Source organism: Typha latifolia, chromosome 5 (genome assembly GCF_019914945.1).
Source record: "Typha latifolia isolate L0001 chromosome 5, TyphaL0001v2, whole genome shotgun sequence".
Lineage (NCBI taxonomy): Eukaryota > Viridiplantae > Streptophyta > Magnoliopsida > Poales > Typhaceae > Typha > Typha latifolia.
In genome coordinates this window covers 5,389,145-5,416,121 of record NC_133090.1, presented here as the reverse complement: position 1 = coordinate 5,416,121, position 26,977 = coordinate 5,389,145, and the positions used below count along the sequence as shown (strand labels likewise).

At 39.9% G+C, this 26,977-nt stretch overlaps 1 protein-coding gene across 1 annotated transcript; it reads left to right on the top strand.

Annotated features, from left to right (window-relative positions):
• Positions 1–20,150: 20,150 nt before the first annotated feature.
• LOC140789044 (uncharacterized) lies at positions 20,151–26,154 on the top strand. The gene is made up of 6 exons (XM_073138637.1): positions 20,151–20,358; positions 21,383–21,913; positions 22,003–22,188; positions 22,704–22,784; positions 22,889–25,256; positions 25,739–26,154. Exons 1-6 carry the CDS (start codon positions 20,284–20,286, stop codon positions 25,756–25,758), a joined length of 3,261 nt encoding a protein of 1,086 aa, XP_072994738.1. The 5' UTR covers positions 20,151–20,283; the 3' UTR covers positions 25,759–26,154.
• Positions 26,155–26,977: the final 823 nt, after the last annotated feature.

Sequence of the window (26,977 nt, the reverse complement as noted above, 5' to 3'; positions counted from 1 at the left end):
TCCTTGCTGTCTAGCCACACCCTCATCTTCATCTACAATCTCATCCTCAGCCTCCTCCAATCCATCGATTAGCATCATCGATCCCATCGGTTTAGCGCAATGATGCCCGGGTATAAATTTCTCATCATAACGAAAGCATAGGCCTTTGGCTCTTCGTTCCTCCACTTGAGCAGGTGTGAGTGCTCGTCTCGAACCTCTAGGCATGTACTTTACATTTTGGGATGGCTTCAGGGGCAGTCGAGGAGGCACCATTGCAGCAACGGTTCTTAGTATGCCGGTAACATTTTCTGTCGCTTTGGTTGGTTGAGCTAGATTGCGGCTTCCTTGGCTCGTCTAGCTCTATTTTAGATGTAACTTCATGGCTCGATATTTGTCTTCCATGAGCACCGCATTTTCGAAGGCCTCCTCTAAGGTTCTAGGCCTTAAAGCCCTCACGTCGGCTTGTATGTCTCCCCGCAGCCCAGAGATGAAGGTGCTATAAAGTTGTTGATCCGTCCATAGGGGTTGGCATCGGCTACTTATCCTCTCAAATTATTCTTGATTTCCCCCAACCGTGGTTTTTTGCACCATCTTTGAGGGGAGATCATCGAAGTCTTCATACCCCGACGCTCCAAATCGCCGCGTAATATCGGCACAAAAGTCAGCTCAAGTTTTGATAGCCTCATTGGCATTGGCTGCCCGAAACTAATGAAGCGCCGCATCTTTAAGGTAGAAGCTCGCAAGCGTCACCTTATATACTTCCACCGTACCCTGGTATGCGAAGAATTGCTCTACCCTATACAAGCAATTGATCGCGATCGCCACCTTTGAACTTGGGAAATTCGAGACGCACGATTTGCCCACAGATGTCGTTGTCTCGATCCGGATCATGTCCAGGTCCTTGTCTAACCGGAGGAGGATGCACCATGAATGGTTGATGATCCCTCCTTCGGATTTGATTAATTCACCATGGTTTCGGTTCGTATTAATCTGCCCACGGATATAGATCTCCAAGGTGAACTCCATAGTGGTTCGCTCGTCGGACGGGTTCACCTGCAACTGGGCTTGGTGGAACCATCCTTGCTTGTCTCTGCCCATAGGGTGGTGGCAGCAGCGGCTCTTGTGGTTGCAATTTCTAAACCGGTGGCGGCGGGTTCATGGGAGTGGACATGCATCGTGGGTTCGATGGTGCATTCCCGTTCGCCATGGCTTCCCTTGTTGCCCGTAATTCCCGTATCATCTCCATCATCATCTGGTTGTTGATGGCCATTTGTTCGGAAAGAGACCCCAACATGGCTTAAACACTAGGTTCTTCCATATTCCGATTTGGTCAAGCGGTTCTGCAGATGGAAGTCATCACAACTGTTTCTCCCTCCTTAATATGTTGTAGCCCCAAAAAAGTTTCCAACAAATCAAGTTTTAGGCGAATTGGATATCGAGATCTTGAGATATCGTCTGATTAGTGGATGAACATCGGGTAGTCTGTCTTAGGATCCGTGGATGGAGGCACGAGATCCTAGATGATGGTAGATGGTGGTGGATCGGCGTTAATGGGATGGCACCGGTGGGTAAGTGGTGGTGGAAGGGTTATGGGTGATGGAAGGATTATGGCAAGTGATGGATAGATTGGAAGAAGGGGGAGGAGAGAGCCGTCCCTAAGGGACTAGGGTAATTGGCCAATCGAGGGAGGTAAGAAGCGGCGTCGTCAGGGAACGAGAGAATGGGAGAGAAGATGAAGGAGGCAAGGCAAAAATTCAATTCATCAATAATAATTCCATGGTTGCCATCCACACCTTTAGAGGCCAACCAAACAATTAAAAAATGGCAATTATTAACCCTAAATAGTACATTTCCGTCGACCACGTTCGAACGCGCCTAATCGCATTCGAACGCACATATTTTGCACTTCTCTGGATGTGTGAATGTGATGCAGGCATTCGTAGGCACGTTCGAACGCATATTTCGCACTCTCTAGATGTGTGAATCTGATGTAGGCGTTCACAAGCGCATTCGAACGCACTCCACCCGCGTTCGGTGAAGTCCTAAAGTGAATCTATGCTTGAGACAACATCGGTGAAGTCCGAATTGTATCAAATTTAAGCAAGGAAACAAGGAGGTGCGGCTTGATGGCGTTCGGTCCTGCAAGCGATGCAACCGATGGTGGGCTTGCCTTGTGTGAGTGATTGGGCCTATCTTTTTAAGTTAGGACTAGCAGGAGAGGAGCCTCAAATGAGTCCAGGTACTGCAATTGATTTGTCTAATTTATTAAATAAATTTGTTGGACTATTTGAGGAGACAAAGAAGTTGTCGCCAAGATGAACGACGGACCATCGCATAGAGATTGTGCCTAGGGCTGCACCGACGAACGTGAGACCGTATTGGAATCCACATGTGCAGAAGGAAGTTATCTCCAAGATGGTGGCTGAGATTAATAGGCTACAAAACGATTTCTTTAAGATCTGAATTTATTATAGGAAGCAGTCCACGCAACGGAGGGAAAATATCACCAAATATTTTCCCTCAGTTAGAAAATTACGAAAAAAGTGGAATCGATCTATAACTTCATGATCTACGTTTTGTATATTTACATCTTTCACAGATTCGAACTGAAACTAGGATGAAAATATGATTTAATGCGGATGATGGTGGTGGTGACGGGTGGAGTGGAAGTTAGGGTTATGGATGATAATAGAGATGAGGGTGGATCGGTGATGTTGTTTAAGGGATATAGACGAAGGGGAAGAAGTGGTCGAGATCCCAAAGAAGAGGGAGGACTCGATAGATGAGGGGGATTAAAAGTTAGGAGAGACCTTGCCAATGGTAGAGGTAGAATGATGGTGAAGAGGGAGGAGGGAGATTAGGGTAGAGATAATATAGAGAAGATAGGAGGCAAAAAATTAATATTCCAATAACATAATGAATTTGGCTACCATCCACATATTTATAGATGCTAGCTAACAAGTCCTAATAATAATAAGTAATCCTAATTCTAGAGGATTTCTGCCAATCACGTTTGAACGCGCTCGAATGCATTTGAATGTACAAAAGTGTTCTCTGTATGTGTGAATACAATGTAGGCATTCAAATGCGGGCGTTCGAATACGCCCGAGCACGTTCGAACGTGCATTACGCGTTCTCTGTATTTGCGAACCTAATGTAAGCGTTCGCAAGAGCGTTCGAACGCAACCCTTCTTGCGTTCGAACGTGACCTATAGGAATTTAATTTTAATGAAAATAAATAACTAATGCAGTAAAAAAAGATCCTAACTAAATGTATCAGCCCACCACGCTTCCCCTATCTTGTCCTCAATGTGTGAAGTCAGGGAAAGACTCCAAGATATCAATCTCCAACTCCCATGTCGCCTCATTGGATGGCTTGCTAAGCCACTCAACTAGAATGTCCATCTCTAATCTGGTACCATGTCATCGTCGGCCCTTAGCAAGTACTCGAACTGGCTCTACGATCGCTGTCTCCTTCAATGGCTCTGATAGAGTTGATCCAATGACCTCATGATCTCCTATGCGCTTTCTTAGTAATAAAACATGGAAGACATGATGCACTCTCGACCCCTTCGGCAGCTCCAAATGATATGCAATCGAACCAATACGCTCTAACACCCGAAATGGATCAAAGTAGCGATGTGCTATCTTTTATTTTTTCATCGGACTCAAGGTCACCTATCGATAAAGTTGTACCCTCACAAACACCTAACTATTGATGTCGAACTCCTGCTCCCGATGGCTACGATCATAAACTTGTTTCATACGATTTTGAACAAGTTTAAATTGAGCACACAACCTCCTCAATGTGGCGTCTCTATCCATCAAAGCTAAGTCCACCTCCGTCCGATCTGCAGATGCCACTGGATCATAAGCGCGTAATGTCAGAGTCGTGCATCCATACACTACCTCAAATGGAGTCATGTCAATAATGCTGTGGTAGGCGATGTTGTAAGACCAGTCCGCCCACGATAAGAACTCCAACCATCGTCTCGACATCTCTCCAACAAAGCACCTCAAGTACTGCTCAATGCCTCGATTGACTACCTTAGTTTGGTCGTCCGTCTGTGGATGGTAGGCTGAACTGAAATTCAATCAAGCTCCTGTAATCTAGAAAACTCCGTCCAAAAGTCGCTCATAAATAAACGATCATGATCCAAGACAATCCTGCGTGGCCTACCATGTAACCAAGCAATATCTCTCATAAAAATTTCAGCCACTAACTTGGTTGAAAATGATGTGACAATGCAGAAAAGTGTGCATACTTGCTCAATTTGTCAACCACCATAAAGATAACGGAATAACCACATACCAGAGGAATACTCTCTATGAAATCCATAGAAATGTCTTCCCAAACACGGAGTGGTCGTATAACACTGCTCACCACAGAAGTATTGGCATGACTCCATTCGAGGTGGTGTATGGGCACATGGCTTCGACATTGCATGCCTATTGTAACGACTCCGCCCGGCATGGGCATGTGCATGCCCATGCGCCCACACGGCACACACGGCGCACGCGACAGGTCGGGCGGGGCCCGTCACACATAGATACTCTCCTGTACACATATAATCATGACATCATCAAATAAAACCTGCTAACTTATCCATGATCACATAATCCATCACCAAATAAATCATACTATTAACCAAATAAACCGGTTAACATATGAATATCCCAGTCCACAATAATATACATTAGACCACTACATAATCTGGCAGGATCTACATAGGCCACAACAAACCATCAAGATACAACTAAAATAACTAATACAAGAGTACACTATGATTCGACCTGTAATATCCAAATCATCGTCTAATACAAACACAACTCAATATCTGGTTAAACTATCACCTATACCGTCTCGCATCTATAGTTCACCTCATCATCGTTCTAAAATATCTTCTCAAGATATCTCAAGTCGCTATCACGTACCACATATCTGAGAGGGTTAGAAAAGAAATAAAGAGAGTCATGAGCAAAAGGCTCAGTGAATAGACCTTACCCTGAATCAGTGATGCCAAATAGAGAGTAAATCATGTACTGGATAATATGAATCAGAAAGTAGCATAATGTCATGCATGAATATGTATATATGTATCCTCAATGACATATATATGAATGAAATTAATTCTCATGAATGAGCATATTATATCCTCAACTAAAAATATATCACATGATGAAATTACCATATAATATCACCGAATATAACGACATATCATGTATAACAATAATAAAACTGGTCACATCAATGATGATGCATGATGCATGCAAACCACTAGATAATCGTATATATCAGAGCCAGATATAATACACATATCTCTCACTATCATAATCAACCGTCTCAACTCTGAATATCATCCACCATGCTGGACTACGGTACCCGACCCTAAACTCGATACACATCATGTCACAAGCTTAGAGCATACCCTGTCATACCCTAAGAGTATCTCTGTAGATGAATCATACCCTGCCATACACTAAGGGTATCTCTATAGATAAATCATATCCTGCCATACGCTAAGGGTATCTCAGAAGAAAGTAATTATACCCTGCCATACGCTAAGGGTATATCAATCATAGCTGTACCCTGTTATACGCTAAGAGTACAACCATCAGCCATCATCATACTCTGCCATATGCTAAGAGTATGTCCAGTACCAGTCCAGACTAGATACCGTTCTAGCCATCACATCATATCATATCACATCACATCACATACACATGTACTTTTATGATTTCCTATACATGATAAATCATATGCATATATCCATTACGACAATAGATCATGCAACTCAGAAATTTAGGTGGTAAAGAAGCTGAGAGAAAAATAATGCAATGCCGACTCTAAACATGTATCTAACACATGTATACTTTTGCTAGTCTATCACATGCATACTCATGATAGAGATTATCCCGACATAAAAACTATAACAGTATAATCATCTCTATATATCACCAATGTACTCATATCTCAGATCGGCCTAATCAAATGAATGATAAAATATGCTTGACTGAAATCATCTCTAGATAAAATCATATAATCATGCTAGAGGCAAAACATGCGTGTACATAAGATATAATATATCCTAATTTGAGAAAGGTGTCTAGGGGATAAGACTACTCACCGTTTGATCAGAAGACACAAACCATGCATCTCTCACGTTCGTCAGATAACCGAGTGACACTCATCGCTAGCAAGGTCCACGGGGTCTCAAATAAGGGGGTTCGGGATCTAAAAATATTCAAGTAATATTAATTAGTTGTTTATCCAATTAAAATTAGTTTAAATAGAATATAAATGTTTATTTGTTTTAAAAACACTTCTTTTACTTTGCACATAACTAGATTCACATTATAGGTACGATTCAGATATTATGTCATACTATTATTATAAAATGCTAGTTATAATATACGGAAAAAGGTTCGTTTCTTTTTATTTAATATTCTAAATATATAATTATAAAGTAAAAGCTAAACAATTATAAATGGGATATAAGTATAGATAAGATCTATTAATAATAAATTTATATTTCTTAGTCTATTTTGATTAATTAGAAGTTATATAGTACTTACTTAATTATGCAAAATAATCAATTAATTAATAAGACTGGTATCTTATTCTACACACAATAGTATATAATAAATTGTAAGATTACTGAAATTGCAGCGGTCGGTGTCCTCCTTGCCGGCCCGGGTCCGCAAGCTCCTCCCTCACCTCCTCTCTTTCTTCTCTTCCTCTTCTCTTCTTCTTCTTCTTCTTCTTCTTCTTCTTCTTCTTCTTCTTCTTCTTCTTCTTCTTCTTCTTCTTCTTCTTCTTCTTCTTCTTTCTTCTTTCTTCTTATTTCTTATTTCTTCTTCCTTTCTCCTTTCTTTCCCTCAGCTCCCCTTCTCTCTTCTTCTTCTTCTTCTTCTTCTTCTTCTTCTCCTCCTCCCTTCTTCTTCTTCTCCTCCCTTCTTCTTCTCCTTCTTCTCCTTCTTCTGCTTTCTTTCTTTTTCTTCTTCCTCCTCTGTTTCTACTCCTTTCTTTTATGCACAGTGCTGGGCCGAGCCCAGTACTAGTGACATTGTTTTATTATCTACTTTATTTTATATTTATTTATTTATTTAATTAGGTATTACCTCCTTAATTAATGTAGATAAATTATTTAGACATTAATTATTTTAATAATAATATCTATTCTTCAACATGATGATTATTAATTATAATTAGTATAATTGATGATTAACTAGGTTATAAAATATTATGCATAAATATGGATAATATTTATTTTGATGTAACTATTGAGAGAGAGACCGAGAGAGATAGATATATAGAGAGAGATTTAAAGAGAGAGAGAGGAGGCGGTGGAGGGGGGTTGCGGCGGCGCCGGGGCCTGCCGCAGCCAGCTGGCCGTAGCCCGTTGGCTGCAGCAGCGGTAGCGGGCGCGTGGTGCCCCCACCATGCAAGCTGCGCACGAGGTCGGCCATAGTGTGGCCGGTCGCGTCGTGCCCAATTTTTTTTTTTTTTGGGTTTGGTTTGTTACACCTATGACTTAGTGGCATTTGCAAATCGAACAGAGGTGGATTTTGCTTTGATGGATAGACGCCATATTGAGGAGGTTATGTGTTAAACTTGCTTAAAACCGAATGAAACAAGTTTACGATCACAGCCATCGGGAGTAAGAGACATTGGCAGTTCGGTGTTCGTTAGGGTGCAATCGTACCGACAGGTGACGTTACGTCCGATACGAAACTAGAAATTAGCATATCGCTACCTCAATTCGTTTCGAGTATTAGGGTGTATCGGTCCGGTTACTTATTGCTTGGAGCTGCCTGAGGGGTCGAGAGTACATCCGGTCTTCCATGTTTCATTGATGAGGGAGCATATTAGAGATCATTAGGTCGTTGGATAAGTTCTACCAGAGCCATTGGAGGAGACAGAGATTGTGGAGCCAGTTCGTGTACTGGTGAGGTGTCGACGATGTCATGGTACCAGATTGGAGATGGAGGTCTTAGTTGAGTGGTTTGACAAACTATCTGATGAGGTGACATAGGAGTTGGAGACGGATATCTTGGAGCATTTCCCTGACTTTACACCTTGGGGACAAGGTGGGAGAAGCGTGGTGGGCTAATACACCTTGCTAGAGTCTTTTCTTATTGCATTAGTTATTTATTTTCATAAAAATAAATTTTCTGTAGGTCACTTTCAAACGCAGATGGGGGATCGTTCGAACGCCTTTGCGAACACCTAGATCAGTTTGCAAAAATAGATAACGCAAAATATGCGTTCGAACGTCTGCATTAGTTCGCATCCACAAAGAACGTGTTTTGTGCGTTCGAACGCGGTCAACATCTCTCTCTCATAAGTGGATAATTGCTGAGATTTTTATGATAAAGCCTTACTAAGATAGGTAATGGGACGTCCTCCATGTATTAGTACAGCTCTTATACCAACACTTGACACATCACATTCCACGATAAACTCTTTGGTGAAGTCTAGTAGCGCTAAAATAGGTGACGTTGTCATTGTTGTTTTTAGGTTTTCAAAGGCTGTAGTGCTTCATTCGTCCATCTAAAAGAGTTCTTTTTCAACAAAGAAGTGAGAGGAGGAGCGATCTTGCTATACTCGGCGAAGAAGCGGGCGATAATACCCGGTCAGCCCTAAAAATCCTCGCAATCCTGTGGTGGTAGTAGGAATAGGCCAAGCAGTCATGCATGCTACCTTTTGAGGATTCACCGCTACACCTTCCATTGAAATGATGTGTCTAAATACTCCACTTGTGGTACTCCCCATAGGAACTTGGACTTCTTGATCTTTAGTTGATGTTGCTTCATTAATTTCAGCACATCCTCCAAATGCTGCCAATGCTCCAATTCAATCCTACTATACACCAAAATGTCGTCAAAGAATACCAAAACATTTCACAATAGAGGCCAAAATATATCATTCATAGGGCCTTAAAAGGTAGCTGGAACATTGGTGAGACCAGAAGGCATCACCCGGAACTCATAATGCCCGTCCGGAGATGCAGTTTTGTGCGCATCCGCCGAGTGAACTCTAATTTGATGATACTTGAACCTCACGTCAAACTAGATGAATACGGTCGTCCCTGCAAGCTCGTCTAGCAGCTCTTCTATAACCAGAATGGGATACTGGTCCTTGATGGTAATAGCGTTTAGTGCCTGATAGTCGACAAAAAAATGCCATGTCCCGTCCTTCTTTCGCACTAGTAGCACAGGCGATGAGTATGCACTATGACTTGGATGAATAAAGCCTTGCTCCAACATCTCGGCTACCATCTTGGAAATCACTTCTTTTTGCACATGTGGATATCGATATGGCCTCACATTTGCCGATGCAGCCCCGGGTACAATCTCTATGCAATGGTCCGTCGTTTGCCTCGGTGGCAACTTCTGTGGCTCCTCAAATAGTCCAGAAAAGTTATCTAATAAATTAGACAATTCATTTGAAGTACTTGAACTCATTTGAGTCTTATCTCCTACTGATCCTAACTGAAGAAGATAGGCCAAATCATACGCACAAACCGCACATCTTTGTTTCCTTGCTTAAATTTCATCCACATGCTCTGGAAATAAAAAATGACGGATCCCAAACTTTGTAACCACTGAGTGCAAAGGACAATGTTTGCTCCTCGCAGCGCTAACGGATACAAGTCCATAATGATGTCATGTCCTTGCACCCATATATCGACTCGGCGACATAAGCTCTCCGCCTTAAGCTTCGTGCCATCTCCAATAGCAACGTCAAACCCCGCGATCGGTTCAACATCCAAACTTAATCTCCTCACTAACATCTCGTCTAGAAAGTTATGTGTACTTCCCGAATTGATGAGGATATGCACACCATGCTTTCTAACAAGTCCATCTACCTGCAATGTCCTCGGCGCGGAAGTACCCGAATATGCATGCATCGATATTTCAACTTAAATATCTTCCCCCGTGCCCTCCTCAACGGCCTCCTCATGAACCTCCTCTGAACACTCTCCATCACCAACAACCTCATCATCCTCCTTGAGACCATCGATGAGCATCACACTCCCAATCGGTTTGGAACACCAATGATCGGGGGTGAAACGTTCGAACGGGGGGTCTTGTGCCTCCTCTAACTTGAAAGAAGATCTCAAAGATGGTCGTGGTCTAGTACTAGCAGCTGCTATCCTTGAACTCACAAAATTTCCAATCGGCGTTCTAGGTGCAAACTGCCCATCTCGATTGCTGCAACTTGTTTTCGCTGCCATCTTGAGAGCCTTATGCTTTTGCTCCATCCTCGCGGCCTTCTCAAAAGCCTCCTCAAGAGTGGTAGGACATATAGCACGAACATCTACCTGTATCTCCTCTCGCGGCCCTGAAATAAATGTGCTCATCAATGTTGGTTCGGGCCAAGGTGGTTCACGATGACTACTAACTCTTTCAAATTCTGCTTGGTACTCCAATACAGTCGTCCTCTGAACCATCTTGCTTAATGTGGCAGCAAAATCTCCATGTGCCACTGTCCCAAATCTGCGTGTAATGTCAGCCCAACCGATAAATCCTCCACCACGAATAATCGATCTATACCAATGCAATATCGTTCCTTGGAGATGAAAGCTTGCCATCTGGACCTTTGCGTCCTTCGCTGTCCCTTGACAATCAAAGTATTGTTCAACTTGAAATATCCAATCCGTTGGATCATCACCTTAGAATTTTGGAAAGTCTAAGCGAGCGGTTCTCCCCCGAATAGCATTATCGGGTTCGCAAAAGATCCTTGGTTCACGTCTAAACCTTTATGCATGTTGATCTCCTTCTCTAAATCCTCGAGCATGTCCATCACCATCTCCGAAGGGATCAACCTAATCCTCAAAGTGTCAATCCTCTTCATTGACGAAGCGCATCGGTACCGCATGCCTCTCGTGTTCTACCACCGCTGGTCTTGGGTTTTGTATCAGAGGTGCGGGATGATATGTATGCATAGGTAAAAGAGAATCATTGACACTAATATGTCGCACCTGGACCTGTGGGGTATCAGTTCGGTGTGGTCCCACTGCTGGTCTGTTATGAACTAGCCTAATCCGATCCACAGTGGTTCTGGACTCAATTAAGCATGTAACTTCCAAGGGAATCTACAAACAATCTAACCAAAAGATTCTCCTAAATTTTGGATATGTTGTTTCTCTTGGAGAGAGCTTTCTAATGAATCCAAGATCACGTAATTCGGACAGTTAGATCTCAAGATATCAACCAAATGATGGGTTCTAATGCAACTGGGATAAAAACATGAAAGAACGCGGGTGATGGTGGTGGTGGCGGGTGGAGTGGATGTTAAGGTTATGGATGCTTATAGAGATGAAGGTGGTTGGTGGATGTGGTTAATGAATGTAGACGAAGGGGAAGAAGTGTTCAAGATCCCAAAGAAAAGAGAGGATTCAACATATGAGGGAGATTAGAAGTTAGGAGAGACCTTGCCAACGGTATAGATGGAAGGATGGTGAAGAGGGAGGAGAGAGATTATGGTAGATAAAAGATAGAGAGGCAAGAAATCCATATTCCAATAGTATTCTTCGACATCAGTTAGGGTTTTCTCTACATATTTATAGAGGCTCACCCTAAGAACTCTTCAACTAAGTTAAACAACTCTAAACAAACCCTAATAAACTAACAACTAAGTTAAAACCCTAACAAACCAACTAAACCAGTCTTCCTTTATCATCTCAGATCGTTTCGCCGTAGATATATTCTGAATCTAGAGAAGTCGTGAATATCAAAGACTCTAATTAAATAAAATTGTTTAGAATATCAACTAAACCAGTCTTCCTTTACCAACTAGTTTGATATTATTTGGATATGTGTAGAATATTTTCCCAAAACTGTATAGAGTTGGATTTAGCTAATTAAATAAAATCCTAACCTACTAAGACTCTAACTAAACCAAATAACAAAATAAGATAATTAGACTCAATCCATTGAGCCCAATCTGATACGATTCGGACTTCACCGACGTCGTCTCGAGCATGGATTCACTTTAGGAGTGTTTTTATTTCATGTTTTAGTGTTTAATTTCCATTAAAATAAGTTTTCTGTAAGTCGCGTTCGAACGCGGGTGGAGTGAGTTCGAACATGGTTTGTGAACGGGGTTGTGAACGTGGTGAAGAGAATGTACTATGCGTTCGAACGCACTGTGAACGCCTGCATCGCGTTCGCAAATACCGACAGGCGCGTTCGAACGCCTGCATCGCGTTCGCAAATCCAGAAGAGTGAACTCGGTGCATTCGAACGCGGTCGGGCGAGTTCGAACGTGGTCGACGAAAATTGTGTTTTTAGGGTTAATTTGAGTTGTTGGTTAGCCTATAAAAGGATGTGGTAGGCAACCAAATTGATTATTGATTATTGAGATTGAGTTTTGCCTTGCCTCCTTCGTCTTTTTCACTCCCGTTCTCTCAATCCCTGGGGACGCCGCTTCTAACCTCCCTCGTCCGGCTAATCACCCTAGTCCCTTAGGGGTGGCCCTCTTCTCCCCCTTCGTCCAATCTATCCCACACTTGCCCTAATCCTTCCATCAACCACAACCCTTCCACCATCACTTTTCACCGGTGCCATCACATTAATGCCGGTCCTCCACCAACCATCATTACCTAGGATCTCGTGCCTCCATCCACGAATCCAAAACAGAGCATCCTGATGTTTGTCCACTAATCGGACGGTATCTCGAGATCCACAACTCCGATTCGCCTAAAACTTGATTTGTTGGAAAGCTCTTTTCTCGCGCGACAACATATCAAAATTTCACATCGATCCAACGGCGGAATATTTTGGGATCTTATTTCAAAGTTCTGTGCCAGATCTGGTCCAGATCAAGAATTGGAAGAGATCGACCCTTTACCAAAAAGGCGTGATCGTATCACAATCTCTCTTTGATGTGATCCGATCTGACCCGGTTCATATCATGGTCCTTCTTGACGCACCGATACCAATGATAGGCTACAAAATAATTCCTTTAAGATCTGAATTTATTGTAGGAATCAGTCCGCGCAATCGAGGAAAAATATTTACCAAATATTCTCTCGTATCAAAAAATTACAAAACCAAGTGGAATCGATCCGTAACTCCCTGATCTACTTTTTTCGTATTTACGCCTTTTGCAGATTTGAAACTGCAATTGGGACAAAAATACGATTTAATACGGATGATGGTGGTGGTGACGGGTGGAGTGGAAGTTAGGGTTATGGATGATAATGAAGATGAGAGTGGATGGGTGATGTTTTTTAAGGGATATAGACGAAGGAAAAAAAGTGCTCGAGATCCCAAAGAAGAGGGAGGACTCGATAGACGAGGGGGATTAAAAGTTAGGAGAGACCTTGCCAACGGTAGAGATGGAAGGATGGTGAAGAGGCAGGAGGGAGACTAGGGTAAAGAGAATAGAGAGAATATAGGAGGCAAGAAATCAATATTCTAATAACATAATAAATTTGGCTGCCATCCACATATTTATAGATGCTAGCCAACAAGTCGTAATAACAATAAGTAACCCTAATTCTAGAGACTTCCCACCAATCGCGTTTGAATGCACAAAAGTTGTTCTCTGTATGTGTGAATGCGATGTAGGTGTTCGAACGCGGGCGTTTGAATACGCTCGACCACATTCGAACGCGCATTACACGTTCTCTATATTTGCGAACCTAATGCAAGCATTCGCAAGAGCGTTCGAACACGACCCCTCCTGCATTTGAACGCGACCTACAGAAATTTTATTTTAATGAAAATAAATAACTAATGCAGTAAGAAAAGATCCTAACAAAATGTATCAGAGATGTTGGAACAAGGTCTCATACAACCGAGTCATAGCTCTTACTCATCGCCCGTGTTATTGGTGCAGAAGAAGGATGGGTCATGATATTTTTGTGTTGACTAGCGAGCACTAAATGCTATCACTATCAAGGACCGGTATCCCATTCCGGTCATAGAGGAGTTGCTGGACGAGCTTGCAGGGGCGACCATATTTAGCAAACTTGACTTAAGGGCTGGATATCATCAAATTAAAGTTCACTCGACGGGTGTGCACAAAACTATATTTCGGACTCCGGACAGGCACTACGAGTTTCAGGTGATGCCATTTGGTCTCACCAATGCTCCAATTATTTTTTAAGGAATCATGAATGATATTTTTCAGTCTCTATTGCGAGGGTATGTATTGGTATTTTTTGACAATATTTTGATATATACAGTAGGACAGAAATGTAGCATTGGCGGCATTTAGAGGATGTGCTGAATTTGTTGAAGCAAAACCAATTGAAGATTAAGAAGTTCAAGTGCCTATGGGGAGTACCACAAGTGGAGTATTTAGGCCACATCATAACAATGGAAGGAGTGGCGGCGGATCCTCAAAAGGTGACGTTCATGACAGCTTGGCCGATCTCTACTTCCACCACGGGATTACGCGGCTTCTTGGGGCTGACCGAGTATTATCGCCGTTTCATCGTCGGGTATAGCAAGATCGCTGCTCCTCTTATTTCTTTGCTGAAGAATGACTCTTTTAAATAGACGGAGGAAGCCACTACAGCCTTTGAAAAACTAAAAATAGCAATGACAACGACGCCTGTTCTAGCTCTACTGAACTTCACCAAAGAGTTCGTTGTGGAATGTGATGCGTTGGGAGTTGGCATAGGAGCTATACTAATGCAAGGAGAATGTCCCATAGCCTTTCTTAGCAATGCTTTATCACAAAAATCCCAACAATTATTGACCTATGAGAGAGAGATTTTGGCAATTCTGCATGCGGTGACAAAGTGATAGGTTCTGATACCAAATTGATAGGCTCTGATACCAATTTGATAAGCTCTAATACCACTTGATAGGCTCTAATACCAAATTGATATAGCTTTGATACCAATTGATAAGTTCCGATACCACTTGATGAGTTCTTGAATCAAAGATAGGCTACATAACGATTCTTTCAAGATCTGGATGTATTACAGAAATCAGTCTGTGCGACTGTGGAAAAATATTTCTTCAAATATTCTTTGGTCATCATAAAATTACGAAACCAATTGGGTTAGATCCCAACCTTCTGGATCTACAACTTTTGTATTTATTCCCTTCGAAGATTTGAACTATAGTAGGGACAAAAATGCAGAATAATGTGGGTGATGGTGGTGGTGACGGGTGGAGTGGATGTTAGGAGAAACCTTGCCAACGGTAGAGGTGGAAGGATGGTGAAGAGAGAGGATAGGAGGCAAGAAATTAATAATCCAATAGCATAATAAATTTGGCTGCCATCCACATATATATAGAGGCTAGCAAACAAGTCCTAAAATAATATAAAACTCTAATTGTAGAGGATTTCCGTCGATTGCATTCAAATGCGCCCGATCGTATTCAAACGCACCAAAAGACATTCTCTGTATGTGCGAACGCGATGCAGGCATTTGAACGCGGGCGTTCGAACTTGCCCGACTGCATTCGAACGCACAATATGTGTTCTCTGTATTTGCGAACCTGATGCAGGCGTTCGCAATGGCGTTCAAACGCGACCCCTCCTGCGTTCGAATGCAACCTATAGGAATTTTATCTAAGTGTATCAGCCCACCGTGCTTACCCCACCTTGCCCTCAAGGTGAAAAGTTGGGGAAACGCTCCAAGATATCAGTCTCCAACTCCCATGTCGCCTCATCAAATGGCTTGCCAAGCCACTCAACTAGAATCTCCATCACCATGTCATCGTCGGCGTCTAGCAAGTACTCGAACTGGTTCTACGATCTTTATCTCCTTCAATGGCTCCGGTAGAACTGATCCAACAATCTCATGATCTTCAATGCGCTCCCTCAACAATGAAACATGAAAGACAGGATGCCCTCTCGACCCCTTCGGTAGCTCTAAACGATATGCAACCGGACTAATACGCTCCAACACCCGAAACAGATCAAAGTAGCGATGTGCTAACTTTTGGTTTCGCATCGGAGGTAAGGTCAACTGTTGATACGATTGCACCCTCACAAACACCCAACTACCGATGTCAAACTCCTACTTCCTATGGCTACGATCATAAACTTGCTTCATGCTGTTTTGAGCAAGTTTAAGATGAGCACGCAATCTCCTCAATGTGGCGTCTCTATCCATCAAAGCTAAGTCCACCTCCGTCCGATCTGCAGATGCCATTGGATCATAAGCGCGTAACATGGAAGCCGTACATCCATACACCACCTCAAATGGAGTCATGTCAATGCTGCTATGGTAGGCGGTGTTGTAATTCTGTCAATCTGTCAACCACCACAAAGATAATAGAATAACCATGTACTAGCGGAAGACCCTCTATGAAATTCATAGAAATATCTTCTCAAACACGATTCGGTATAGATAAAGGCTATAGTAATCCAGTTAGCCCCAAAAATCCTCTCAATACGACTGGATTACTTTAGCCTCTACTGATACTAGACTGTATTTATGAAGACATTTCTATGGATTTCATAGAATGTCTTCCGCTGGTATGTAGCCATTATGTTATTTTTGTGGTGGTTGATAGATTGAGCAAGTATGCGCACTTTTTTGCATTGTCTCGAATCCATTCTCAGCCAAGTTTGTGGCTGAGATTTTTGTAAGAGATGTTGTTAGGTTGTATGGCATGCTACGCAACATTGTCTCCGATTATGATCGTGTTCTTGTGAGTGCCTTTTGGATGGAATTTTTCAGATTACAGAGGACTCGATTGAACTTCAGTTTGGCCTACTAGCCATAGACGAACGGCCAAACTGAGGTGGTCAATCGAGGCATTGAGCAGTACTTGCGGTGCTTTGTTGGAGATATGCAGAGATGATGATTGGAGTTTTTACCGTGGGCGGAGTGGTCTTATAACACTGCCCACCACAGAAGTATTGGCATGACTCCATTTGAGGTGGTGTATGGGCACATGGCTTCGACATTGCACGCCTATGACCTAGTGGCATTTGTAAATAATAATAATAATAATAATAATAATAACCCAGAATAAATAAATAATAATAATAATGTATAAATTAAATATAAAAAAAGAGACAAAAAGAAAGAAAAAAAATTTGGTGTTGCATGGCACGAGCTCGTGCCATGCAACTTGTGGGCGTACATTGAGGGCGCCACGTGCGCCCACAACCGCCTGCCTAGCCAACCGGGCCCCGCCGCTGCCGTAGCCGTCACCCTTCCCCCTCCTTCACCGTCTCTCTCTCTCTCTCTCTCTCTCTCTCTCTCTCTCTCTTGTCAACGTCGACCTACCATCGCCGTCGCTGCCACCACCGCTGCACCCCCCTCACCACCTCTCTCTCTCTCCCTCTTTGTAGGTCTCTCTCCAACTCTCTCTAACTCTCTCTCACTCTCTCTCTCTCAACCACCTCTCTCTCTCGAGCTCTCCCTTTCTCTCCTTGTCTTCTCAACGCCGCCCGCCGCCGTCGCCCGTCGCTGCCGCCGCCTACCGCCAAGGTTAGCCTCCTCTCTTCCCTTTTCTTCTTCTTCTTCTTCTTCTTTTTCTTCTTCTTCTTCCTCTCTTTATTTTACCTTCTCGGGCAATAAAAGACATGTCTAAATCACTTATGTTATTTAGTTAATCTAAATTAGATTTTTAGTTTAATTTTTCAAGAATAGATATATTTAGTAACATGGTTATTAGATAAGTATAATTAGTGTAATTTTAGTTAATTATAATTATAAATATTTGTGCATAAATATATTTTTAACTTCATATATTTTTATTAGATCAATATATGTCTTTATAATTAGGTATATATATATAGACGTACAACTCATTATACATTATTATGTATGTAATATAATAGTAGGCTTACTTAATGTTTATATTACATCATTAAGTAAAGATTATTTTATATGCAACTCTTAATTTGTTTAGTAAGGGTAGTAGTGACAAAATAATTAAAGTATAATTATATAATATTATATAATATAGGTGCTTGTATTTTAAATTATATTATTGTACATGTAGCTCTTTTAAGTTTTGTTTTTCATCAAAAGAGATTGACTATTATATACTTAATATATAATTAGCAAACTATGGTTTTATAAATAAATCTACAATTAGAACAATAACATATTAATATTATTATATTTAAATATATGATATAGATCAAATTATTTAATAAAAATAAAAGAAGAAATTTTAAACCTAATAGATCATCATATGTTACACAAACGGATCCCAATTGGATAAATAACTAACTTTACATTATTTAAACATTTTTAGATCCCAACCCCTTTATTTGAGACCTCGTGGACCTTGCTAGCGATGAGTATCACTCGGTTGATTGGCGGATGTGAGGGATACGTGGTTTGCGTCTTCTAATCAAATGTGAGTAGTCTTATCCCTTAGACGCTTTTCTTAAATTATGTTATATTATATATTATGTACATGCATATTTTGGCATCCAGCATTATTATATGACTTTATCTAGAGATAATTACAGTCGAGCATATTTTTATTATGCATAGAATTAGGCTGATTTTAGATATGAGTATGATGATGATAAATAGAGATGATTAGAAATGCTCATGCATGTGTTGTTTATATAATTTGTTTAGAATGCGGAGTGAACAGAATGCCTGTCCAAGACTAATGTACACATTTAATTACTCTCTGGAAAGTCTGATCTAATCATCATCTAAAGTGGCAATTTCCACTTAACTACTTTAGGTTACCTAGAGTAGAAAGAAAATTGAAACTTAAAAATTGGGTTTGCCATGGGGATTAATATTTCTCATAGACTTGATGATGGCTTAGTTTGTCAAGTATAATTAGCTTATTTCTCCGCTAATTTTAATTTGATTTAAAAAATTATTTCTACCAAACCCTCGATAGTAGATCACTATTAAACAACATAAGAAAATTTGTTTTCATTTCACACCCCATATTACATGTTATTTCAGTTTGGACACGTACCCTTTTATTGCTTTCTGATGACAAATATAAGGTGGCCGACTCGATCCGGATGCCTTCTTAATAGTTTTAATAATGGGGAAATTATATTTTATTTTTATATAATTTTATTTGTGTCACTTTACACTTTGATACTTATATTTAAAATAAATTTTTTATTTTTTATAATATTTAACCAATCTATAAATTAAATTTATAACTACTCGATAGAGATAAAGTTATAGATACTTGTATAAGTATTTCAACCATCTAAAATAATATTAATTAAATTTCAGATGATAAATTTTTTATTATACACATATGGTCAATATATTTATTATATATTTATCATCTAAAATCTGATAAATATTAATTTTAGTGAGTTTAAAAACTTATCCAATTATTTATAATTTTATCTATCTTCAAATTTGATATGTAATTTGGTGATATATGATTAGAAATAAAATTATAGTGGGGTGAAATAAAATTAGGCATAAACCATAACGGTAAAAATATAGTTTACCTTTGAAAAATTCCAGGAGTTAAAAATATAATAAATCTATATTGTAGGGTGTGAAATAATAAAAACACTCCAAAAGGCTAAAGATCCGCAGCATCCGGCGTGACATTGACGCATTACCCGATATCTCGCGAGTCTCGTGACCGCCGTCGTTTGGATGTTGGAATAGGATCTTCCATACTGTCACCGAATCGATAACATCCAAGCTCACGGTACGGTTACCTCCCCTGACTTCGCACCAAAAGTGTCACGAAACGGAAACGGAAACGGCAACGGGCGCTTATTTTACATATTTTCACCCTCGGGAAAATGCGTTGGAGAACCGAAACAGTTGGGTCGACAAATGGCGGACGCCAGACCTTGGGATTACACCCGATTTGATTATATCCACTTCAGTTCCGACATCTTTATCTGTGGACACTATTTTCGTTTTTCACCCAATATTATTGGTATATACATTACTCTAGCTTAATAATATATGTTTTTTACTTGATAAAATATTAAGATAATATAATTATTAAAAAAATAATTTGTAAGATTATATATCTAAAAAAAATTACCTACTGAACCGGTAATATTTTTCATTCCTATTATACTCTTAAAGATCTTAATCGTTAAATCTTTATCAAACTTTTTAATAAAAAATTAACTCTACGTCACCAAAGAAACACTCTTAAAAAGGTTACAGGTTGGATTTGATTGCGAAAAGATAGAGATTTAGGCAAATAAATAAGTAATGCAAGGTGTGAAGTGAAAAATATTCAGATAAAGAAAGACAGCTATGAGAGAGAAGATAACGGCAGCTGAAACCGAGCTGTGAAACCAAGGAGCAGGTATTGTGTCCATCTACTGTTAGATAAAAATAGAGAGTAGACGAACAAAGGAGAAAGAAAGCGATCGAAAGAGGAATTGGGGTGGAGATGGTCGGGAGATCGAAGAGCGGCTGCTTCAGGATCCTCGCTTGCGCTGGCGGCGGCGATGTCGACGACGAAGAGGTATGTCTCGGTTTGGATTCTTTTCCAAGAATGTGCCTGATGTATTGTAGTTTGAGGAACGGTGATACGAACTTGTTGGATTTTCTCTTTGTTCGTGCGAGATCTTGCAGTGATTTTCCTTGTAGTTTTGGTAGAAAATCATGTCAGGTTGTGCTTAACTGCAAGAGAATTTGATCTTTGGAAAGTCGGGGGGTTGCTATTTCTCCGATCTGGATTGGGGAAGATGGAAAATTAGGTAGTACAGGGATATTTGACCCAGAAGATCTCTTCTCTCACTGTGGATCGTACAGATTTGAAAATTTTTGTTAAGTTTAAGTTTGATTTATGGAGTAGATTCTGGGTTGCTGACCAACTAAATGACTTGAGCTGTGGATCTGTGTATATCAAGCATCTCTGTCAGTTGATCTTCTCATCAGTGATCTTGGAGATGGTAATGTTAGAGTTAGATCTGGCTCGGGTAATTTTAGCGTGGTCTTTGAATAGAAGAGGATTTTGATTGGGTTTGGTGGGTTAAAAAAAGAAAGATATAATGGCTAATATATCTAAAAGTCAAAATTGAGAAAGAGATAATTATGCAAGGGCAATCTTGTTCTAAATGGGGATTATCCGTTACTAGTTGTCAAAACATAAAATAAGTGTGAAGTTATGTATATTTTTTTGGAAAATAGTAAAACTTCAAAAGGGCATCCTAATGCTCGAAGCTTCCCTAATCCAAGGTCTTGGGAGGAAAGATGTTTGAATTACCCTAATTACTGGAAAGATTGTTTCCACAACTTGGCCATAGTTTCAAGATGAGACTTCATTTAAAAAAAAATTATTTAGATATTTTGCTCCTAACTTTTTAAATGAATTTTAGGGGATACAATCTAGGCATTATCCAATTGGAAATAAATATTTCAGACTGACTACTGGCCTGATGGCAATATGGTTTGCTGTGTAAATCTTTAGAGCACATCCTTTCTTGCTGGCTGCTCAATTTCTTCTTATGAGAAGATTTACATTCTTTTTTCTTTCCTCTGTTCAGGGCAAAGCTACATCAGATAAGAAAAGCCACAGTTGTTGGAAAAGATCAACCAAGTCTCAAGTATTGAGCAACAGTGCTATTGCAGAACCTGTCTCTGTTAACCCTAACAAGGGTATATCAGATGACACAAGATGCAATGTTTGTTCACCAAAATCCTCCTCTTCTCTCGAAAATCTCCTAGAACAAGAAGAGAAGCCAACTGGAAAAATATTACTGCCAGCATCTGAAGTAGATTCAACAGAAACATATATTTCAGTTGATTATGGTGGTAGCATCCCGATTGATCAAAACCACCCTAACAAGGATTTGTCAGCTGTCACAACTGACAATGTTTGTTCTCCCAAATGCTCTTCTCCTGCAGAAAAACTCCTAGAGAAAGATAAGCCAAATGAAACAATATTGCTATCTCCAGCTAAAGTAGATTCAGAAGCTACTTTTATTCCAATTAATGATGGGAGTAGCACGCAGATTGATGAAAACCACCATGAGACTGCTACTGTGGTCATTCAGTCTTATGTTAGAAGATACTTGGTAACTTTCGGTTTCACAGTACTCTGTCTAAAAAGCTTCCTTGATTGGCTTTGCTTCATATTTGATTCCTGCAACCTAAATTATGTCAGGCTAGGAGAGAACATCAAAAACTCAGAAGTGCTATGAAGATGCAAGCTATTGTGCGTGGATACTTGGTTAGGAGAGAAGCTATTGGAACATTCCGTTGCATGCTTGCTATTATGAAAATGCAAGCTCTTGTGCGGGCTCGTCAATCACATCAATCAGTTGAAAATTTGGCTGCACAAGAGGACAAGGTATCTCATATATGCATGAGAGTTCTATATGTTGATAATCATTTCTTCTTGCTTGATTATATAGCACAAGGACCACAAGTTATTGAATAAGCATTATAAGATTTGATCTTTCTGTTTTCTACAAGAAGCATCCCGGAATTTATATCTGATAAAGTTGCTTGGCTTTTACTTATCTATCATTGTCTGTTGATTTTCCCATATTACTTGTGAGAGAGGAAGGGTTACCTTTTCCATCAGGTTCCATTTACTATTATACTATCTTCACATTGTAGAAACATTATTTTGGTTAGCATCTTTATCCATAATTCTTCAAACAATTGCGTAACAGATCCATCCAGTTCATCCTACAAATAGGCTAAGATGGCCAAACTAGATAGCTTACACTGGAAGATATATTAGTGAGTGAACTTTGCTGCTTAGTCTAAGCATTGTGTGAACTGCCTATGACTGACTTATTGACATTTTTTATATATATATGAGATGAAATTAACTCTTTCTGTCTCATACAATTTCAGGTGAAAGAAAATTCTTATTCAGAACCACGTAAAACATATGGTTCTACGGAGAAATTACTTTTGAATGGATTTGCTCGTCAGGTATGACCATTGACCAATTTATGCTTCAGTACTAAATGAGGGGTTTCAACTTTTTGTCCTTAATTACTTCTTTTGTAACCTTATGTTTTTATATCTTCTACAAGATTATGGAGACCATGCCAAGGACAAAATCCATTCACGTAAAGTGTGATCCTTCAAAATCTGATTCAGCATGGAGATGGTTAGAGAGGTGGATGACATTAACTTCATCTGATATGGGGCAATGGCAGGAGCAATGTCATAATGCTTGCTACCAGGGGCACGATGAAAGCAATAAGCTAGCTGATAACCACGGAGTAGATGATGTTCCGGACATCTCTTTATCATCTATTTCAAAATTAACCAATGGAGAACTAGTAATGCCAGCCGTGAATGAAGGGACACTTACAAATAAAAGTTCCAGATTGGAGTTTCAGGCTTCAGTACATGTTACAGATAATTTCTCTAGTTCTTCAGTGGAAACTAGACAGGAAATAAACCTCCCTGAGAATGAGGCTGCTAGTGTCAAGCAGGATGATCTCTCTAAGTCTGATGACATTACTGAAATTACGTTAGCTCAGAATGATTCACAAACAGACACCACAACAGAACCACTACTCGATTCTAATAACAAGTCTGAACCATACAGTCAAAATTTAATGCAGACATTAGATTTGGCATCTTGTGAACAACTGGAGACTGAAAAAGAAAATATTTATTCTGGAAAATCATGTGAGGTAGCAATGTCAACTGTCAATGAAGGCATATTTACAACTAAAATTTCCACATGGGACTCTCAGGCTTCAACATCTAGTTCTTCAGTGGAAACTAGACAGGAATTAAATCTGCCCGAGAAAGATGATGCTAGTGGCATTCAGGAGGATCCTTCAAAGACTGATGGAATTACTGAATGTACTTCAGCTTCCTTTCCTGATCAGAATGATATGCAAAGCGATACAACAACAGAATCAATACTCAGTTCCATTAATAAGTCTGAACCTGACAGTCACAATTTAATGCATGCATCAGATTTGGCATCTTGTGAACAACTAGAGACTGAAGGAGAAATTATTCATTCAGGAAAATCATGTGAAATAATACTGTCAACCATGAACGAAGGGACATTTATGACTGAAAGTTCCAGATTGGGGTTCCAGGCTTCAGTGTTTCCTACAGATAGTTCCTCTAGTTCTTCAGTGGAAACTAGACAGGAAAAATACCTGCCTGAGAATGAGGGTGCTAATCTCATGCAGGATGATCCCTCGAAGAATGAAGCAATTACTGAAAGAACTTCAGCTTCCAGCACTGGTGAGAATGATTTGCAAACAGGTGCAACAATAGAATCTATACTTGATCATGCTAATAAGTCTGAATCTCACAGCGACAATTTAATGCATGCATCAGATTTGGCATCTTGTGAACAGCCAGAGACTGAAGAAAAAGAGACTCTTTCAGGAAAATCATACGATCAAGATGATATGAGCCAATCCTTATTTGAAGAGCTCAGCACAAATTCAACTATCAGTAGACCCATCAAATTTGATTGTCAAGATGATAAGAACCAAGCAACAATATTAACTAACCTTCCCTCAGAGGAGGATGCTTCAAAAAAGATTAATGGCATAAACCCGTCAGAGATCTCAATGTCTGATGATCTCCCTGTTCATAATGTTGCTTCAAAATGTGGGACTGAAATTGCTCTCTCCTCCACACTTGATCAGCCTAATAGACATGAAAATGAAGATGGTAATATAGCCATTCAAACAGAGGTTTCAGAGAAAGCCGGCTATGAAGTAAATTCCGATGGTGATATTGATATTGATCTCTTAAATATGCATGTTGGAGCAAAAAGCTCTTCTTCAAATTTGGAAGTCCAGCAGCTGCAAAGACTTGAGAAAGATGAAGGACGGGTTGTTGATGCAGTGCATGTTGACAAGCAACAGGATGAGACTACCATGTTGAGTATGCATACTCAAATGAAAAGTTTAACAGACCCTCAAATTAGGTTATCACCAGAAGGAACTCCAAAAGGCCAGGCTACAGTGTCTGAATCTCATGGAACACCATTAACTCAGATTTCTGAAAATGCTAAAGGGGACGAGACAAATAACAGTGGCCCTAGTAAAAGGCAAAGATCTCATAAACTAAGCAAAAAGCTTTGGTCAAGTCCAAGCAACGATTTAGGAGAAAATAGCATAGAAAATATACCAAAAGATCCCAAGAATATTAAGAGACGTAGCTCATTTGGGATGGCTAAACCTGATCGTGTTGACCATGAGTATAAGATGAGTGATAGCAGTACCCTTCCAAGTTATATGCAAGCCACACAATCTGCAAGAGCGAAGGCCCACGCAAGTAATTCTCTCAACCTGGCTCCAGATGTATATGATAACCTTGAAAAGAGAAGACATTCCTTACCGACTGGAAATGGGAAGCATGGCTCATCCCCGCGAATGCTGAGATCGAGATCTCAAGCACAGCAGAGTCCAAAAGGTACAGGCATTCTGCTGGTGACTATTTTTTATTTTATTAAAGTTTTGAAGAAAGACCATCTTATATTCTAAAACTGAGGATATCTTTTTTCCATCTTTCATGAAAAAAGTAATAACTATAAAGTGAGGTTTGCGATAATAAGTTGTCATTAAATGTATTCTTTCATCTTTTATCTTATGGCTTATTTTGGAGTGCCAATTAATTCCTTTATCATTTTTTTCCTGATGGAATGATTATTTCCAAATTGGATACCTAACTCATTTTTACCTACTGTCTCCTATTCTATAACTGTAGTTGATACAGTTAGTTACACATGCTAGCAGTAAATATGTTTTGTTTGTAGATGTATTATTTCTTTTTATATGACATTTGCCGCCAGTGTCAGATATACAAAACTTTACTATCTGAAATTGTTTTCTGTTACAAATTCATACGTACAGCACATATTTAAACTCTAACTTCTGATATTCTTTCTACTACAGAGAGAAGATGGGTAATATGATCAAGCCTGTGGAGCAGCTGATGTGAAATTTTTCTTTTTCTTTTTCTTTTTCTTTTCTTTTTTTTTTAATTTTTTTGGCGAGAAGAGATGTGAAATTTTTCTTAGCATCGTCGGCATGTTGAGGTCCGTGATAGGCAGTCAATATGGTCTCCGTGTCTTTTCTCAGGCATGTGTTGTATAATATGGATGGGCAAGAAGAGAGCAGCTTATGATATGATGTAGATTACTGGTTCCGAGTGCTTCCACCCATAAATTGCCGGATTCTGTGTGTTCTGTGTTAGTTGGGTTTATTTTTGAGATGGCACTGGTGTTTCGTAGTAGGATCAAATTTGATTTGTTCGTGTACAATGATTTGTAAAAGCTGTGGCTTGGTTTGAAATAAATGGAGATTTTCTACTCTCTCTTGTTTACTTCTATCAGAAATTTGTTTCATTTTATACCTTGAATTTGATGCCGTAGATGTTATGAATTAAAGACGAAAGAGAGGATTCCATGTAAAGAAAATGCGAAAGCTCCTCAGGTTAAGAGGATCAGCAGGAAGGTTTCAACCACAAATTAGCAACATTATTAGATTAAATTCATTAAAGAAAAAAAATGTATAAATCGTTCTAATTTAGAGGTGGATGCCACGACTTCCGTAGGAGAGGACTCAAATGATTCGGGAAACGGATAGCCCTTTAGCTAGGTAGCTTTTTCAAGTTCACTGAGAGAATTTTAGATACACAAATGCTAGAATCAAATTGCTCCAAAGTAGGATATTTGGTCAAGATTAACTTGAATCCAAGCTCAACTATATAGTATTGCACGATCAAAGTATTCTAATGAGATGTCATGGAAATTTACACATACTGGGGACATAATATTAAAGCTCTTCGCCTACCGGAAAGTCTCCGACTCTCGCCTCCGCAGTGACAGGAGCTTCGACCTCCGATGGCCCAGAAGTTATAACTAGTTCTGATCTTCCTTTGGTTTTGAATTTGAAAACGTAAACATCGACAACCAGTGGCAAGCCATTGGAATTTTTCCCCTCCTAGGAACTGACTAAAGAGGACGTTGGCCAATTGAATTATTTAGAGTTACTTACAGCATTACACACATATGGCATGATTGATTATATATTGTATTCTGGGTATGGTCACTGGGAGAGATGACGAGTCCTTTTTCAAGTAGATTCCCTACCTTGGTGACAAGGTAGTGATAGTTTGTAGTGGATGATTTA

What these genes read in the sequence shown, in the direction of transcription:
- LOC140789044 (XM_073138637.1), top strand. Translation starts at nt 20,284, where the DNA reads ATGGTCGGGAGATCGAAGAGCGGCTGCTTCAGGATCCTCGCTTGCGCT. An exon ending in TGGCTGCACAAGAGGACAAG is followed by an intron (nt 22,189 to 22,703) that starts GTATCTCATATA and finishes ATACAATTTCAG; the next exon opens with GTGAAAGAAAATTCTTATTC. An exon ending in TGAATGGATTTGCTCGTCAG is followed by an intron (nt 22,785 to 22,888) that starts GTATGACCATTG and finishes ATCTTCTACAAG; the next exon opens with ATTATGGAGACCATGCCAAG.